Source organism: Chelonoidis abingdonii, chromosome 3 (genome assembly GCF_003597395.2).
Source record: "Chelonoidis abingdonii isolate Lonesome George chromosome 3, CheloAbing_2.0, whole genome shotgun sequence".
NCBI classification, from domain to species: Eukaryota; Metazoa; Chordata; order Testudines; family Testudinidae; genus Chelonoidis; species Chelonoidis abingdonii.
This window is the reverse complement of record NC_133771.1, coordinates 31,189,349-31,205,665: the sequence shown is the minus strand read 5'-3', so window position 1 is coordinate 31,205,665 and position 16,317 is coordinate 31,189,349. Positions and strand designations below refer to the sequence as shown.

The 16,317-nt window shown below is 37.9% G+C and overlaps 1 protein-coding gene across 2 annotated transcripts in view; it reads right to left on the bottom strand.

Annotated features, from left to right (window-relative positions):
* Window positions 1-16,317, bottom strand: part of NOL10 (nucleolar protein 10) — an 84,769-nt gene that overhangs the window by 63,808 nt on the left and 4,644 nt on the right. For both annotated transcript variants that reach the window (XM_032783343.2, XM_032783344.2), the window contains exons 3-11: window positions 15,614-15,712; window positions 12,087-12,164; window positions 10,613-10,650; window positions 7,237-7,373; window positions 6,252-6,317; window positions 5,590-5,650; window positions 4,926-5,011; window positions 4,475-4,553; window positions 2,921-3,070 (exon numbers count right to left, since the gene is read on the bottom strand). In XM_032783343.2, coding sequence (XP_032639234.1) covers window positions 2,921-3,070; window positions 4,475-4,553; window positions 4,926-5,011; window positions 5,590-5,650; window positions 6,252-6,317; window positions 7,237-7,373; window positions 10,613-10,650; window positions 12,087-12,164; window positions 15,614-15,712 — 794 coding nt within the window. The remainder of the gene's footprint in view (window positions 1-2,920; window positions 3,071-4,474; window positions 4,554-4,925; window positions 5,012-5,589; window positions 5,651-6,251; window positions 6,318-7,236; window positions 7,374-10,612; window positions 10,651-12,086; window positions 12,165-15,613; window positions 15,713-16,317) is intronic.

Below are 16,317 nucleotides of genomic sequence, written 5' to 3'. Positions count from 1 at the left end.
TTTTTTTTTTTTTTAATAAAAATTTTTGCCTTTAAATATTTAAAATGGATCCTTTTACTGACAGCATACAAGGAATGGGAGTCTGCTTATTCTAACAAATTGACTGAGAAGGGTATCAAACCTGCTTCTTAATTAATTAGACTGAGGTGAAAACTGGGTATATAGTATATTCTGGGTATAATCCTATATCAGAAATAGCCATTTAATACCACTTGGCATTTATACAATGCCTTTCAATTGTGGATCTCAAGTCCTCAGCCACGAAGTGAGATACATGAGTGATATATGCTGATCACTTCATCCATAACTGAAAGACAGCCTGTTCTTGGATGGAATGTGACTTGTTTAACAATGCACAGCAACACTACACACCAATTTAGATGAAGTGAAGAAAACCATATGTAGAATTTACAGGGGGAATTTAGCTAAGAAGAATCTGATTACCAACTTGAATGGAGCCTGGACAATGAAACTACTGTGTGTGGCAGGGCACTGAATGAGGGAAGCAGTGGATGTCTGTGTCTTATTTCATTATAGAAACATCAGCAAAAAAATACATTGAAACATAGGGCTTGAAATTCTAATATATAAAAATATTTCAAGCATTAGGCTACCACCAAAGATGCAGATGTCTAAAGGCAAAGGATTTGCTTGAAAATGTAGGAATTCGGTCCCTTCTCTGCAAGCACCTCTCTCCGAATGCAGAGTGCAGGGTCACTTTCTTAGCATAATTTTCTGATAACTGGCCCTTTGAGTTGGACAGAGAAATGCAGTTGCAGCCCTAAAGTAGCCATCTGGCACCCACTTGGTTCATACCCTTCCTTGCTAACTGGTAGTTATGCCTATTATTCTTTCCCTTTCTGTTATCACTGAAGAAATGGCACATCTACTCTTACTCATCTGTAATGTGCCAAGTGAGCTTTAATGATCACGATGGTCAGAACCTGTTTTGTACTGTATCCAGAATTACTGCGCAAATTTAGAGGGACTCAGAAGCAAGTGTATTTTAAGAGTGGGAAAACCCAGACAGCACAGTTAGGTACCTTTATAAGCAAACACGTAAAACAGCCATTAAGAAAGAAACCTCTTAGAATTGGGCCATAGCACTAAAAGCATGAGCATACATGTCCTCAGTGTTCTAAAATGAGGGACAAAGGCAGAGCAAACTTGGATCCCATTTCTTGTCTCTTCTGCCTTCCCTGCAGCAGTCGCACCTACCTTCCAGGCGCTTTCTCTACCTCCCAGGTGAATGCTGTTACCCCACCCACCTCTGGTCTCTTCCCTGATGATTAACAGAAGAGCATTCTCCCACCTCCATCTCAGCAGATAAAAGTCTCACACTCCCCACCCGAAGGCACGTCCCAGCATGGGGCTATTCTGGTATCAAAGCCAGAGACTCTCCACCCCAATCTGCCTCTGCGCAGCTGGCATTCAACCAGAGATATTCAGGAACCAACAGCTGGTGGAGGTGGGGCCAGCTGGCACACACTCTAGGAAAGAGTCCAAACCCAGCGCTGCCTCCTGCGGTTAAGAAACTCTCCCTCTTACCACCTCAGGAGCCACCTACTAACCTTTATGGTGCTTAACTGTCGTTGGGAGAAATGTATGCAATTAAAAAAATGGAGAGAGGCTAGCACTGGTGTTTAAACACCAGTCAAGGATTTATCAAGTCTTGTAACTAACTATACAGTTACTGAAAAGGGGCTTGTTACCAACCAACCCATGTGTGATCAGAGAAAACTGTAAGAAAGCTGATGAACCTAAAAGGCCTCTGGGTGTTTGTGAAGGCAAGTAGATTTCCTACGGTGGAGAAATAATAGTGCAACCCTAGATGACTGTCTGAAATAGGCTATAAAGCATTTATAAGCTACTGAACGGGCCATGACTTCTCTTGATAAGATCCATCATCAAGTCAGAAGAGAAGAAGAGTGCAGGAGCAGAACAGCTAGTGAGCCTTTGAGGAGTGTAATGCAAGCACTGGTAAGAGGAAAAACAGCAAATAATGAAAGACCCTGAAATGAAACTAAGTTACAACAGCGCTATTATGGACCTGCCAATTCGCGCATAGTAAATTCCACACAAAACATTAGTATGAATGCACAGATTAAGACAAAGATTGTCAAACACTCAACAAACATGACATTTCCTGTATCATATGGATATTCATGCTGAATGCTCAACTTTACGTCTGCCTTTTAAGCTTATAAGGTTAAAAATATCTACTGTAAATTAAGTATCAGAGGGGTAGCTGTGTAAGTCTGGATCTGTAAAAAACAACGAAGAGTCCTGTGGCACCTTATAGACTAACAGATGTATTGGAGCATAAGCTTTCGTGGGTGACGAAGTGGGTGTTCACCTGTGAAAGCTCATGCTCCAATAGATCTGTTAGTCTATAAGGTGCCACAGGTTTATGTGTTGCTTTTTACTGTAAAGTAGTCAGTTAATGCAATATATAACATATTGCAAATTGCAATTTGAGTGTAGGCTTAATTTCTGCTTCTTTGTACTGGTAGTTACGTACCTATAAGCATCTGACTCCTTGAATTACAGACTGTTGATCACAGCGGTTAGAAATGAATTAAGCGCATTTTGAGAAAAACAGACTTTGTGCCAAAAGGACAGAGGAAGAAAAACATTTTGTATTTTTGCTTTTTTTACATCTCACCAATTTTACAAATGTTTTAGACCTTTATTTTTTTAAAAAGGCTTATAAGCAGCTATATAATTGTTGAAAACAGTCTGTGCATCTGTATACTCAACAGCTTACTGAAGATTTTCCCAATGATCTATTTGTAAAGTCAAACAGAATATAACAATACTAAGCAAATTAGGATACACAAAAAACTCACTATATTGAAATGCAGACATAAGTTTAAATCACATACGAACAAAATTATAAAAAATAATTTAATAGACTTACTGTGTCCTTGTTCCACATTTTTATGATTCGTGAATCTGCAGATATTATTAAATCTAATGGATCCTGGAACTGGATTGATTTAATAGGCAGGCCATACAGGTGATCTTTGACTATTAATGGATTACTGGATCTGAGATCATACAACAAAATCTGGAAAAATAAAGATGTCAGAAATTCCCTGTATATCTAATCAAGAGCGTTCAACCTAGACCTGGCCTACACTCTATGTTGTACCAGTTAAACTACATTTGCACAATACCACCTTTAGGTTAAACTTTTGTGTTTAGACAAGTCTGTAAAAATATAAATAAGAAGCAGCTGAAGTTCTGAACTGGCTACTGTTTATGAAACAAGCCCAGTTTATTCTGAATTAATCTCTTATACCAATACCACACAGATGCTTCAGTACTATGATAATTATGTATGAATGTAAGCATTTACCATACTTCCTAGTAATTACCAAAAATCAAGTGTTATATGTGCTGTCATCTGTCTAGTGTATTCTAGTGCTATTTTTCCTTTATGGCACAAGATGGTGATAAAGCAAGGTAACTTCAAGTGAAATATGTAATTCAGATTCTTAGAAGCCCCTTGGGATTTAGCAGTTTTTAATCGACTTACTACCTGGGAACATCATTTTCACGCTTTCGTTGAAAACATTAGTGTTCACATTCCTTTATGGGAAGTAACGTGGTCCAGTAGGTAAGAGCCCTGGCCTGGGATTCAGCAGAAACTCTAGTCCTGGCTCTCCCAGTGAGCTGTCACTGGGCCTTGGGCAGTGTCTCAATTTCCTAAATGTAAAGTGGGGATACTAATGCTAACTTACCTTTGTAAAGCACCCAGTTCTACACATGAGCAGAGCTATGCTAGTGCTAAATATTCTTCTGATTCAGAAACATTTGACTTTGCATCCCAAGTATTGAGGTGAATGGCTCTCTCGAAACATCCAGAACAGGTACTCAGAAAGCAGACATACATGAACAATACTCAACCTGGGGCTCTACAGTCAAATAAAGTGCTGAATACAGAAGAAATCCTAACACTGCACTACACATGGACAGCCCAAGTAAGAGCCATTTAATTGGAGTTGGGCAATCCCTAACTTCACCAAGGAGCAGTTGGAAGAAAGACGAAAAACAACTCCTTTCACTAGAATAGCCCGGAGGTGGGGTAGGAGGAGAGTGGATATGATACATTAATTGAAAAGCAGCAGAACTACAAAAACAGCAACTTTCTCACACAATTGACTCAACATTGAGATGTTGTACATGTGAGGGTGGGATTTTGCAGCATCACATCAGGACATCACTACATTGTTATTTTGTAGCTCTTTAATTCCTCTTGAAGAAGTTACTCTGCACCTTAAGGTTGAGTATTATTACCTTGTATACAAACACAAATGCCAAGTTTGTGTGTGTATATTTTACTCCTCCGCTAGTACAAACTGGCTTCAAAACAACTATACTGAATGTCTGAAAAGATCCAGGTCTTTGATACAAGAACTGTATCTCTCAAGATCTATGGCAAGCAAGGTTAATTCAACAGCATGCCTACCTGTCCAGTGGATGTGCCTACAGCCATATTCAAAGCTCCATTAAACTTCAGTGCTGAAATAGATGGTAAGCCATCTATCCTGAAAAGAACAATGTTCATAATTATATTTTCCTTTTAGTAAAGACTTTGAATATTTGCTAAAATGCCTAAAGTTAATGTCTAAAAATACTGAATGTTTGTCTATATACTCAGAAATTAGATACAAAAACTTATGGGGACACCAATGACATGCATTTTTCAGAAATATTATTGTTCATCTTCACAAGCTCTGGGTTGATGTGCATTTAGCCTTTGCCTGCCAGACCAATGAAATAAGAGACCTAACTTTCCAGATAAAGGACCAATTCTACAGCATTTACACACTACCGTTGATGGGATTACTGATGTGTAGTAGGACTGGAGAGCAGGATCAGGACCTAACATTATGCACTAACAGCCAATCATTACTTACTCTGTATCTGCTGTCACACTGCTTAAAGCACAGTCCAACACACCAACTCGATTTCTAGTTCTAGGGTCCCAGCATTCCACTTTCCCCTAAACACAGAATAAACAATTAAAGAAAAAAAATACAATTCAAGATTAAACAGTGCAATTATTTAGCCCTGTCGGAAGCCAGACATCAAACTATAGAGGATGCTGGATCTATTAACAATCCACTTTAATTGCGAAGGTAAACAGCTCAGGGAAGGATCGGATTTCAGTGATGACATGCTAACTGCTACATTTTAGTTTTCTTCTATTTTTAAAAAATACGATCAGATCTGAATGTCTTTAAAATGTTAAATCCTAAAATAGTAAGAGGATGTGCGTAGGTTAGTTAAATTATACATATGTCTATATTTTAAAGTTAAACTTGATAATTTTCTTTGCTTATTTGTGGAATCATAAGTATCTCCACATCCAATATAGTGCAAGAAATTCTGTTTGCACTGTGCTCTGAAAACAGCCAGGCTGTCCAACATATTAATCAATTCACATTTAATGTAATAAATAGGATCAAATTAATTCTTCAGCTATATATTATGATTTACTTCTATGATCTGCATACGATCATCAAGAAATGAGGAAGAAATACTGCCACAGTTCTTAGAAAGGTTAATTTAAACATTTACCTCAGCTGTCCCAGTAGCAAATAAGCAGTGCATGGGATTTATGTCACAGACATTATTCTCCCTAGAACAGAAAGCGGGGCAAAGTTTAATGACCCACAAAATTACTTAGAAGAACTAAAACAATTGTAATTATCATGCTTGTCCCAACACCACCATCCTACCAACAATCCCACCCTCAGCTGCCTGCTTATCCTTCCATAAATATCTTATTGTTTCCTTCCTCATCCCCTCTTGTATTTGGAATCTTCCTTGAAATGATTTACGAGTCTATCACCTCCTCCAAGTCCCTTCTCAAGACCCACTTATGCCATAAAGACTGCAAGAAATCAGCCAACATATGATGGCTAGACTGAAGAGCACTGGGGATGGTTAAATGAAGGCACATTAATCAAAAGAAAGTTTCATAATATCTATTTTAAAGAGCAGATTAGACAATTAAAAAATATACACAGAAATAAGATGAACACGTCTAATTGTCAGAGTGAAAAATTTTTTAAAGTACGAAGCTCAGAATTGACCATGCTTCTTTCAAACTATACCTTAATTTACGTTATGGTGCATTTGGATTTTGCATGGATGTGCTGTTGATAATGAGCAAGTTAAATATTTGGCTCCCCCTGCTGGAAAAATTGTAATGAATATGATAAACTGTTGGTACTTACGAAGCATCTGTTTGTAGCGAATTCAGGTACCTTCCTTGTTCCAGATTTAATCTGTATACTTCAGAACTACAAAAAAGTTAACGTTAATTATTCTCTCTCTAAATGCTGAATATTTTAAATGAGTGAAAACCATAAGACAAGTTAGATAAATGTCTATCCGGGATGGTGTAGACAGTATTTGGTCTTGCCATGAGGGCAAGGGGACTGGACTTGATGACCTCTCGAGGTCCCTTCCAGTCCTAGAATCTATGAATTCTTGTTTAGATCTCATTTTTATAGCAAGTATAAATTTTCAGCACTTAATCTGAATAGAGCAGGGAAACTCCTGTCCCTTGACTAATCTTCCTTCCCCTCTCTAAATGTTCACCAAAACAGTATTGGTACTATACCAAAAACTACACCTTACCAGGTAAGGAATGTATTAATTTTCTAACATGTTATCTTAACAATTCGCAGCATTTTCTGTTTATTTATTTATTTATTTTAGGTTTTTCTAAACCTTTTATTGTTTTTGTTGCTCTCTTCTGGACTCTCTCCAATTTGTCCACATCCTTTTAAAGTATGATGCACGGAACTGGACACGGTATTTCAGCTGAGGTCTCAGCAGTGCTAAGGAGAGCCAATGATCTCCCATATCATTGCAACTGCATTGCATTGTTGGCCCATATTCAATTTGTGATCCAAGATACCCTCCGATCTTTTTCTGCAGTACTACTGCCTAAAGAGTTACTCCTAAACTAGTATTTGTGTATGATTTTTCCTTCCTGAGAGTTATTGAATTTAATTTTGTAAAGTCTTCTGTTTAATGAACCAATTTATTTTTTCTATCACCAACATTTTCTCTCTTCACTAAAGAATAGCATTTTCCACTATGCATTCAGATGGAATTGTCAGTTTTTATAGCATATTTTTGGCTTCATTTTATACTTGAAAAAAACAGTCCTAAGAAAAATGAAAACCCAGACCAGCCCATCAGGATCAATACCTTGCACCTACAAAATACAGGTCACATGATGGGTAGTGATAGGAGAAATCTCTACCAAACTTTGGTATTCTTGTCTTGTAATAATGGCCATGTTGTGAATGAAACTCAACGTATCTGTCACAGTGCAAGAAGACAATCTGAAAACACAAAACAGAAAGGATTTGGGGGTTAGTTTTTTTTTTCTGATGGTTTCCTCCCCATTTCCCCACCCTCACCACTCTTTTCTTTACAGAAAACTACAGTGATTTTTCAGATTCACAGGTTTTTATCAAAACCAACTTATTTGGCTATTATTTTTAATTAACATTGTATTTAAATAACAATGGTAAAATTTACTAAAATGGATCCTGCTTCGCTATTTAATTGGGTATGGGGAGTTGGATGAATTATTTTTAAGAGAATCTTTCTAAATGATTTCTGCAGCCTTTGGATCAATGTTTTTAGTGAAATTTCAACATGCGTTTAAAAAGTTGCATAATGATGGTGGCATTTTCTGTTCATTTGTATGCCTATATGAACAGCTCTCCTACCATCACCACTCCCTGAAGGGAAGGGAAGGACAGATGTCTAACCTTTTAATTTCATTAAATAGCTGTTGTTCTTGAGTTACGAGACAGGGAGAACAGAAATTCCTGATCTACATCCTCAAGACCATTCATTATTTTATATACTTTTATTATGGCCCCTCTTATTCATCTCCTTTCTAACATAAACAATCCAGATCTTTTCAAACTCTCTTCAACAGTTTCCCCACATCCTTGACCATTCTGCAATTTATTTATTTATTTATTTTACAATGTGGGTGGTTAATATTGCAAATGAGGCCACCCCACTGATTTATATGATGGCATAACAACATTTCCCAAATTATTCTCCATCCAATTCCTCATGCAGCCTAAATCTTGCTTGGCTTTTGACCACAGCTGCACATTAAGAAGAGCTTGCCATTAAGCTTTTTACAATGATGCCCAGGTCAGTTCTCTTCTCTAGTCCAACTAGAACCTCTTCTGTTCTAACCTGACAGTCTACTAAAACTAAAGGAAGTTTCTGAAGCATGGAGCATTACAGAAAATGAGATAATATTAAATTTAAGCTTCAATAGCATGTTGTAAGTCCACGGACAGAAGGAAAGGGGGAAAGACATCAAAGGATCACTCTCAGGGGGAGCAGATTATTTTCAAGGACAAATCTGAATATTCACTCTCTTTCACTTCTCCCACAAAAAGAATTTTTGAAGACTTTTCAAAATGTGCCTTAAAAATAAAACCCAATCAAATTTCATGCCTTCATAAAGTAACCTCAGAGTAACCGAAGGACATACAAATGTTGAAGTTTCCCTCAATCTCTAATAATTGTTGTTTGGAAAAAGTCTCTACAATACTGGAACGCAAAACACTCAGGTTTTCCTTTATTAATTTATAGATCCAACTCAGTGGAACTTTTTTATATTAGTTTTTCCTTAGCATCATGTCAGTTTCTGCCACCACTGAGTTATTCCTAGAAAATAAAACCACTGGATGACAAGACCAGCTTCCCCAATGTATCTGGCTACTGGTATGGGTAAGAGACAAAGGGAAAGACAACCTTTTTGGAAAAGGCAAAAACATCATTCCTTCCTAAACCTACACAGTGAGTCATATAATCATCAATTAGTAAATACTCTTTGATCAAAAATATCTTGACTGCATGGCTAATTTAAAGTATGTAGGATTATTTGGACTGGTTTTCAGTTTTTCTCCTTACTGATTATACAGTATGTTTTTGGATAATAACGTTAAAAAAAAAAAAAGACATACAAAAAGGAAAACATGGAGTTAGACAAGTTCTCTAGATAGTTTTTCTGCATCTGAATATATTGCCAATTTCAGTACAACACACAAAAAAGCAACATTTTTTTTTATAACCAGACAGGAAACTAATTTGTAAACAAAAATGTCTTCTGATAACCTCACAAATTCTTTTTTCAGTCCTTAAGATGGCCAGCATTTTCTCTTAGGCTTTGTCTAGAAAGCTACATTGTTCACAGGTATGGAAATAAAATAATAATAATAAAATAAATAAATAAATCATTTCTGACCAACATAGCTATGCCAACATAAACCCCAGTGTAGATGCAGCTATGTCAATAGAAGAGTGCTTCCATCAATGTAGCTAACATCGCTCAAGAGGCAGTGTTCCTACACCAATAGAAAACTGGGCTATGCCAGTATAGTCTCCAGAGCGTAGACGTACCTTTAGAGAGAAAGCAGGTGGAAGGCTGCTGTAACTCATAAAATTAGTTCCCTCCTTTCCCCATTCAATGCAGACACAGTTATTCTTAGTTTTCTAGCAGGTGGCAGAATTTTAGACATTCTGTATCTAGAAAAGCCATAGTTTACGTATCTAAAATGGCAATGTCTGTCCAGGGAAATTGAGGTCCTGATTTAGAAAGGTACTTAAGCATGTGTCTAAATTTAAACACCTGAGTAGTCATATTGAAGTCAACGAAATTACTCACATGCTTAACATTAATCAGGTTATTAACATGTGACTAATCAGTACCTTAAATACATTAACATTTAAAGGAACAGTCAATTTGAAAAAAATCACATTTCTGTCTGAAAAATTTGTACCTACCTTGTAGTTATTAATGACTGTAACTAAGGCTATGTCTATACTTACAGTGATGTGTTGAGAACAGCCCCCTAGCATAGGTATAAACACTACTGTAGATGGTGAGGAACTGCTTAGGCGAGTAAAGACACACCAGAACCTTGGAAGCACATATCCTACACAGCTCTTTACACACCTGAGAAATGCCTCCCACATCTACCCTGCTATTTTTAGCAGTGTACTGCCTTGCCCTTTTCTGTTGCCAGAGCCCTTCCCTGCCAAAGTTGAAGGCTCCGACAGCAGGGAAAGGGGAGAAGCAGTGGGGAGAGGACTATCCACTGCCATGGGTAGCTGTACACTGCAGTGTAGACTCAGCCTGCTTCTCACTGAGGCATATAGTTACACATACCCTATACACTGCTGCAAATATAGACAAGGCCTAAAACGTCTTTACTAATTTCTTTCAGTTATAGACATTTCCTTCTTTTTCACATTTCATTTTCTTTGTATTTTAGACCAAACTTTGCATTAACTGCCAGTTTTGTTCTTTGTCCTGTATCCTGACTAGTCTGGAGAAGACATTCAAACAGAGGCAGAGAAAAATGAAATATTTTAAAGATCATTTTAAAGAGTCAGGACATGCTATTTACAGAAACTGGACTTTAATTTTTTTTTTAACCTCATCAACTTCAAAAGTTTGTATTGGCAGTATCCCTTTAATACATAGACGTCTAAAATAATTCACTTTTCTCAATAGATATTAAAAATAAAATATTAAACATACCTTTGAGTAATCATCTGATAAAATATCAAATGTAACCACTGGGGGGGAGGAAGAGGAGGAATAAAGAAAGTTTAAGAATCAATTACGTAAACATGATTTACAAACACTGACCTAGATCTTTAATGCTTAACTTCCATCATGTAAGTAGTTCACATTGACATCAATGTATTATGTATGCAATCTCTAATTACATGATCAAATATAATCTTCACATACTTTTCTAAAGCCTTAGAGATACACATGTAGCAACTCATAATGTTTTATCATTCTCGTAAACAATGTATTTTCCTTAAAATAATACTCAAGTATATCTTTTTGGACTCAGTCTAGTTAGATGCTAGTTAAGTCAGAGAAAGACAAAAGTTTTTGGTGAATTTAGGCAGCTTTTATATGCCAGCAGGAGTCCACTATTAAACGGCTGTACTTAATCTGAAGGAAGTTGTGGAGAATGTTTACTGCGTTCTTTGTAAATTAATGACTTTCACAGATTGTTGTTTTTCTCGCATACTAGAAAACTACACATACGTTTAAAGTTTAAAACAAATGGAGATATAATCGTGAAACTGAAGGTTATCTTAATGAATATGCACAAAGTTGCAAGTACAACCTTGCCTTTATCATATCTGGAGCACTTAACCACATAACTTTAATACCACCTTAATTTAGTTTTTTAGATGAAATTATTTATTCATTTCTTGTAGCATTCACAACACGTAAAATACTTTTCAGATAGCAAAGAAGGCAAATAAGTTCAAATTCTATTAAGAATGTAAAAGCAATTAATGTATAATTAATAACCGTAACTACCTTACAGATTTAAATTTGAAACCGAATGAAAAAAATAAAAGCTTTTTAGAGTTTTCTAGAACACTAACTAGAAACTGATTCATTTAGAAAGAAGAAAGTGCAATACTGATACAACAGTATCTACTACTCAAGACAGGAGTATGCAAATTAATAAATTTTACTCTGTACTTATTGCTTTTCTTGACAGCTGATTAGATAAAAGTTATTTAATTAGATTTTTTTGTAATTTAAAAAAAAAAATGTGTAAAAGGCCAGCCAGACATACAAGCATGTTTATCTAGGATTGATGGTTCACTTTCTAGCAATCTTATTGATTTACAGAAATTCCATTTGGTTTGATTGAAGATACACATGGACATCTGGATCTAACAATTACCAAGAAAAGTGCAATGTAAAATCTTATGATCTTACAAACTTAAAGTACAGGGTAAATCAGATAGCCTGTGCTTTGCTTTAGATACGTTATTTAAGTTCCCACAGATTTCAAAATACTTTACAAAAAATGTTAAGTAACATTATCCCCCTTTTACAGATGGGAAAACGGGGACTTGCATAAAATCACAGCAAGTTAATGACCGAACACAGGTCTCTTTACTCCACTTCAGTGCCCTACTTACAAGTCCACACTGCCTCCCATATACACTTTAAAGCCATATAATTTACTGACCTTCAGAATCTAAGCATCTTTCAAATTTCAGGGATAATTGGTAGGTATCAAAACACCGGATCCTTGGCTTATATGTTCCTGCAAAACAGTTTTATCCCTGATATAAGCAAACCAGAGAATATGTTTTCAAAATAATCAGTTAAACATAGTCAGGTCTTAAGTGTGCACAGTGTTTACTTTTGCTGTTATTTCAACTGCTGGAACCTTCAGTCCCAGAAATCAATGGTAGCTGCTTAGTGCTTGCAACTTTTAAAAATCAAGCCATGCAGGGATATAACTTTAGAGACCTGTTTTTGAAAACCTTGACCTTGGTGCTGGAAATTTATTCTGAAAACCACACACACATCTAAGCTGAAGATAACAGTCTCTGTGACTGGATATAACAACAGTACCTTCTAATCGGTCCAAAAGGCTAAGCCTGTGTACAGTCTTAGGCCTGGTCTACACTACGCGTTTAAATCGATTTAAAGAGCGTTAAATCGATTTAACGCTGTATCCGTCCACACTACAACGCCCTTTATGTCGATATAAAGGGCTCTTTAAATCGATTTCTGTACTCCTCCTTGACGAGAGGAGTAGCGCTAAATCGATATTATAACATATCGGTATTACGATTAGTGTGGACGGAAATCGACGTATTGCCTCCATCGCGGTCGGTACTTCCACAGTGCACCACTGACCGCTTCTGGACAGCAATCTGAACTCGGATGGCAGCGGGCAGCGTAAACATGAAGCCCGCAAACTTTGAATTACATTTCCTGCTTGCCCCACCGTGGAGCTCTTGATCAGCAAACGGGTGGCTGATGCAGTCCTAAATCCAAAAAGAGCTCTCAGCAATGGACGTTACGGGAGATATGTTGATCTGACTCGCTTTTATGGGGAAAGACAAATCCTTGTTGTAATACAGAGCTCCGTTTACCGATGACTCACGACTGCCAAAGAGTCGTCTCAGAAAAGCAATCTCCAGGCAACAGCGGCATTACGTGTAACACGAGAGTAAGCGAACCAGAGATTACAAATTGCGATGCTCTCATCCGAGGTAGGTGGAGGAGGCTCCATGAGGACTCCACTCGCCTACTTCACAGTCACACACAGCAGTTCTCTGAAAAGTTAATTCCTGCCTTCTTGGCTTGTAGCTCCCAATGGTCTTGTAAGGTGTTCATAAAACACTGATCTGGCGTGGCTTCTAGTCGAAATAGCTCCTCTTAGTTCCACCGCTCAGCAACACACATTTGTAAGAAAGAAGGGAGCTGCACAAGAAATCATCTCCTTGACTCTCTTATCAGTTGTCACCACTAATGTGTTACTTGAAAATGCTGCTGAGTACTGCGTCCCGTGTGCCTCCACGCCATTCGACCCGAGACCTAGCACTATCCGCTATCCTCTTCCCATCCCCAGAAGGTGGTCAGACGGCTCTCTTGCAGATAGGACATGGTAACCATACCTCATGACTCCCCATGCCTGAATAACTTGCCTCACTCATTCATAGGCGAATCGATTCCTCGGTTACTCCCAAATAGAATAGGAACGAGGTAATGGACATGAATAAGGCATCTTCATCATAGCCAACTGGGGGCCTTTCAGCCCCTCTCCTTTCCTTGTGTAAAGAAAGGAGTTCTGTACTGCTGACTGTCCATAGCCCGGGAGGCTGCCTCCTCGGCTCATTTATTCTCACTGTAACAAGTCTCTGTTTCATTCATTTCCTGCGATCTTTACTCCAGTTGGCTCACCCATAAGCTCGCGGGGGGCGACGCGATGCATATAGCTCAGCCTCATATCAGTGAACGTCTCCGGGACGCGCCCGGAAGCAACGGCGTGCGAAATTGTTGACGCAGGGCATCCCCTGATGGAATACTAGTACGACGTGTAGCAGGTCTGCTCCTGCCTAATACACTAGGTCTCGTAATACATCTTCAGCCCTTATTTTTCTAGCGTGGACTGACTGCGTATGTTATTAAGACACGAGCCCAATAGACGCGCAGTATTGAACTCCTCATTTCAATAGTGTAGTCTCATTCCCAAGTTACTATACTAATTTGCGTTGCATCCCCTAGTGCGATTTCAGCACATGGGACACTAAGCCTTGATAGGTACGGCAGCGGACAAGTACAGAGGTGAAGAGATAACCATCATTTCATTTGCCCAGTTTTCCTCTGGCACGTTATGACGGTACAGAACGACTTGGTTAACCATCTCTGCTATCAATGGCAAAAGCAAGTGAATTGCCTGCTGTTGTACGCGCTGGAGTAGACGCCTCTCTCTCCGCCGGCATCTCAGTAACATTACGTGTGCCGGAGAAAAAAAAAGCTGAACGGGCTCCATGGTTTCGCGTGCTAATGGCGTCTGCCAGGGGCAAATGCCAGGGAAACCCGGCAGCGAAAGGATTGTTCAAGCTTGCATGTTTTCCGGAGGAAGGAATGAAGTACGACATTTACCTAGCAACCTCCTCTGTGACCAATAAGATTCAACCACCTGAACATTCCAAGGGGCGGGGCGAGACTGCGGGACTAATGGATTCGTCTACGGGGAGACTGCGGGAACTATGGGATAGCTACGGAAGTGCTACCCACAATGCAACGCTTCAGAAATCGACGTTAGCCTCGGAGCATGGACGCACAACGCCGAATTACTGTGCCTAGTGTGGCCGCATGAAATCGAAATTATAATATCAGTTTTATAAAACCGATTTTAGAAAATTCGATTTTATCCCGTAGTGTAGACGTGGCCTTAGATTGCCCAGGTCTACCTAAATCACTAATTCTCAGTTGTTATATCTGTGAAGTTTAGTTGTAGTACTATGCCTCCATCCTTTTAAAGGATACCAGATTAATTTAAAAGATGATTACTGTACAAGAATAATGAAAACAACAACAGGAGCATTCTAACCAAAATGGCTGAAATACCCATAGAAAGAAATAGGAAGATAACATTTTCTTTACACTTTACCATTAAAGTGAGATTCATAACTAAAGAACACATTTACTTTTCATTCACCAAGTGAGACATGCAGCTATCATGTATTAAAATAGTATATTTCATCTCAAATAATATATGGTTACAGCAACGTCGGCCAATCCATGAAATGTTTACGGAGTTTCACTGATTTTTACTTTTGGAAAAAACAATCAAAACCAGGTTTCATTATTTGTGCAAATTTAGATCATTAAATAGTTTGGCGGCCACTGGGATTTTCAATCAATTAAACTTTAAAAAAACAACAACAAAAAAAAAAAACTTATTCTGAAAGCCAGATTCATATACACATAATAGAAGTGTCAAGGGCAGCCTCCATCTGCAAAAAAACAACAATTCTATAAATACCCACGTGCTACAAAGAAGTGCTTCACAGAGTATCATGACATATGAGCTATCAGGTTCACCACATGGTAACAATAAGCTAAAAAAGCACCTATACGTTGACACTTAAAAATTATCTAGAAAGTTTTCTCTCCTTAAGTAAGGTACCTCCAGGTAAAGGTTTTCGAATATTTTAGCCTTTGGCATACATAAACATTTAGTTAACTCACCAGTTGCCATAATATACTGTCCATCCCTTGATACCTTAATAGTTGTGCTAACTGTAGGCATGTCAAAGTCTTGAATAAGTTCAATTCTTCTGCGAACATCTGAAGAGAAAACATTCCTATTAAAGAAAATTGGCAACATCTTTTGTTTGACAGACAAAGTTTTCTAAAGCAATATCATCAGTAACTAAACAAAGGACAAAAATCCTCATTTTAAGCATCAGGAACATTTAATATAACACTCTTGAGGGAATTCTGCACCAAAAAGTTAAAAATTCTGCACTGGATCTTTGAAAATTATGCAAAATTCTGCATATTTTGTCAAAATAACACAATACAATTAAGCCAGTTACAATTATTTTGGTAATTTGTTTCAAAATATCTGTCAGAAAGTATGTCTGTAACAACACAGAGCAAAAAAAAAAAAAAAAAGATTCTGGTAAAAAATTTTGACAGATAAATTCCTTATGAGACATATAAATACAGAACTTCGTGTAATTCATTTAAATCACAATACAGAACTGTATTTGCTGCACCTGTCAGAAGTAGCACAAAGGCTTGGGTAATTCAGGGGTAAGGGAGGAGCTGAGGGAGCCTAGGACTGAGCCTAGGAGTGAACCTGGAGGGTGCTAGGTATGGGTGAGAGGTTTTTCTTTGTGGGGCAGGGAGAGATTGTTAGGAAGCTTCCCCCATGCAGACTCTGGCTG